This window comes from Myotis davidii, unplaced genomic scaffold (genome assembly GCF_000327345.1).
Source record: "Myotis davidii unplaced genomic scaffold, ASM32734v1 scaffold169, whole genome shotgun sequence".
NCBI classification, from domain to species: Eukaryota; Metazoa; Chordata; class Mammalia; order Chiroptera; family Vespertilionidae; genus Myotis; species Myotis davidii.
Genome location: NW_006383005.1, coordinates 1,178,879 through 1,181,701, shown reverse-complemented (window position 1 = coordinate 1,181,701; position 2,823 = coordinate 1,178,879). Strand labels below are relative to the sequence as shown.

Sequence of the window (2,823 nt, the reverse complement as noted above, 5' to 3'; positions counted from 1 at the left end):
TTTCCCCAATATTGAGTTCCATCCATATTTTCCACCCCATGCCCTGTCAGAATGATTAGACTCTCCCATGTCAATTACTTCTGGGATGTCAGCCTTCTATTTCTTTTCTTTTTTTAAGTTTTTATTGATTTCAGAGAGAGGAAGGAAGAGGGAGAGAGGGATAGAAACATCAATGATGAGAGAGAATCATTAATCAGCTGCCTCCTGCATGGCTCCTACTGGGGATTGAGCCCATAACCTGGGCATGTACCCTGACCGGGAATCGAACTGTGACCTCCTGGTTCATGGGTTGATGCTGAACCACTCACTGGGCCACACCAGCTGGTCTAAACACATACTTTCTAACACATGTACCAATTTTCTATTTTCTTGGTTTAAGTAGGCTTGGCATAGTAGTTAAGATATTTAACTACTTAAACTTTTCTTAAACTTCTTATTGGTGTGAACATACATACAGAAAACTATAGGTGTCAGAGTGTACAATTAAAATCATTTTCACAAACTCAACATACCACGAGACCAGCACCCAGACATTAATGATGAAAGAGAATCATCAATCGACTTCCTCCTGCACACGCACCACCGGGGATCAAGCCTGCAACCTAGGCATGTGCCCTGACCAGGAATCGGAACTGTGACCTCTTGGTTCATGGGTTGACGCTGAACCACTCACTGGGCCACACCAGCCGGTCTAAACACATACTTTCTAACATATGTACCAATTTTCTATTTTCTTGGTTTAAGAAGGCTTGGCATCAATCTTTTAATAGTGGCGATTTAGGACCAAGTTGGGCTAGGTAACCTATACTGCAGGGGTCCTCAAACTACGGCCCGCGGGCCACATGCAAATACAAATATTGTATTTGTTCCCGTTTTGGTTTTTTTACTTCAAAATAAGATATGTGCAGTGTGCATAGGAATTTGTTCATAGTTTTTTTTAAAACTATAGTCCGGCCCTCCAACGGTCTGAGGGACAATGAACTGGCCCCCTGTTTAAAAAGTTTGAGGACCCCTGCTATACTGTATTACCTGCTTCTGTTGATGGGGGGACAGTATTGAGACTCTGGTCCGTTAACTTGACTTATAGCCCACTCCTGTGGAGCAATGACAAGAAATGAGTTTCAGTCCCAGCATTAATTATCACATTAGGCTGTGACCTAAAAAGTCCACATCTCCTCTTTAAGCCTTGGCAACCTAGTCTATGAAATATGGGCAAACACAATCCATTTGCAGAGTTGCTATGAGGATTAAATGAAATCTCACCCTCAAAGCACCTGGTGCAGTGTGCATGGCTATAGCCATGTATAGCCAATGGTTATCGATTTTTATTGTGTGCAGTCATGATGTGAAGGTTTTATGTATATTACCTTGTTTATAACTCTGGGCAAATAGACTTATTTTCTCATCTGCTCTTTCTCTCAGTCTTCCTCATTTTAGCAGCCAAAGGTATCATCATTTACCTAAAAATTTAGGTTCCAAATCTGGGCATTTTCCTTAATTCCTGTCATTTCTACATCCCACTCAACTAATTCATCAGCAGGTTTCTAAAAAGAAAACACAAATCACTAAATTCTCTCAGTTTTTACCACCATTTTCCTATTTTAAGCCACTACCATACCTCAGTTAAGGATCTTCACAAGAATGTAAGCTACACGTGACCAGGCTTCCTGTATTATTGATCACAGCTGTATGCCCAGCACCCCAGTACCCAAAACAGTGCCTGGCTCTTAGGCTTTTGGTGTGTCTTGAATGCAACAAGCTTCTGAAATGGGTACTATTATTATTTCCATCGCATAGACAGGGAAATAGGCATGCAGTGGTTAAATAGCTTACGTAAGGTCACAACAAATAACAATTTCAGTTCCAGGGACTAATTCTGGAGCCTGCCTGATTATCCACTATGCGGCCCTATGGAGCCGCGGTGGCTTATTGTGAAGTCAATTATTAAGGGACATTTGGCTGACGTTCAGAGAAATGTTAGTTGAACCTCCTCAACCTGAAGACTCTTCCTTAGCACAAAGTTCCTGCGCCCCTTCACACAGCCTCGCAGGCGTCTCCCAAGTCTCATCTCTCCTCATTGGTCTCTTCTGCCGACATTTCAATCATAATGATCTCATTTCTCTTCCCAACAAATGCTCCCGCCTCTAGGAACCACTGCCCCTCCCACCCCCTCTGGAAAAACCTTCCCTAATTTCTCAATTCTTAGGGATTATAACAAGCAGCGCTTTATCCCAGCTGGCATCACTCTACTAAAATTACTTGTTTATTCTTTATTGTTCACTGCTCTGAAACCCAGTGCCTAAGATGTGCCTGGAATAGAATAGGTAACTAGACAAATACTTGTTTAATAAAGATATGAAAGGTCAAGGATTATTTTGCCAATTTGTAGGTAGAGAGGCTGTGGCGCCTAGAGGTCAGGTGTTTTGCCCTGGCTCAGTCACGAAGCGGCCGAGGTGAGACTGGAAATCACCGCTCCACACACCGACCCTGCGGACCACGCCCGTTTTCTGAGCTCCTCTCCTCCGCCCGCTCCCACGGGCCCCGCCTACTTCGCCTGCACCGCCCCCTAGACTAGTTTGACCCTCGGCCGGCCACCGTAGCGCGTCGCCGCGGTTGCCGTGGGAAACGACCCGGGATCTGGTTGGGAGGAAAGACGTTTCCCGCCGGCGGGAGCTGCGGTTGTGGCGACTTGCGGAGCTCAGACCATGGCGGACCAGCTTTACCTGGAAAATATAGACGAGTTCGTCACGGACCAGAACAAGATCGTGAGCAGCTAGGCCTGGGGGATGCGGGCGTGCGCCTGGGGTCCTGGGCCCCGCGAGG

The 2,823-nt window shown here is 45.6% G+C and overlaps 1 protein-coding gene across 2 annotated transcripts in view; it reads left to right on the top strand.

The window, feature by feature from the left end:
- The first annotated feature begins 2,598 nt into the window (after positions 1–2,598).
- Positions 2,599–2,823, top strand: part of POLD3 (polymerase (DNA-directed), delta 3, accessory subunit) — a 59,508-nt gene continuing 59,283 nt past the window's right edge. Inside the window, exon 1 of one of the 2 annotated variants that reach the window (XM_015557505.1) lies at positions 2,599–2,765. In XM_015557505.1, coding sequence (XP_015412991.1) covers positions 2,706–2,765 — 60 coding nt within the window. In that variant the 5' untranslated portion in view covers positions 2,599–2,705. The remainder of the gene's footprint in view (positions 2,766–2,823) is intronic. The other variant, XM_006777926.2, reaches the window with a different exon arrangement.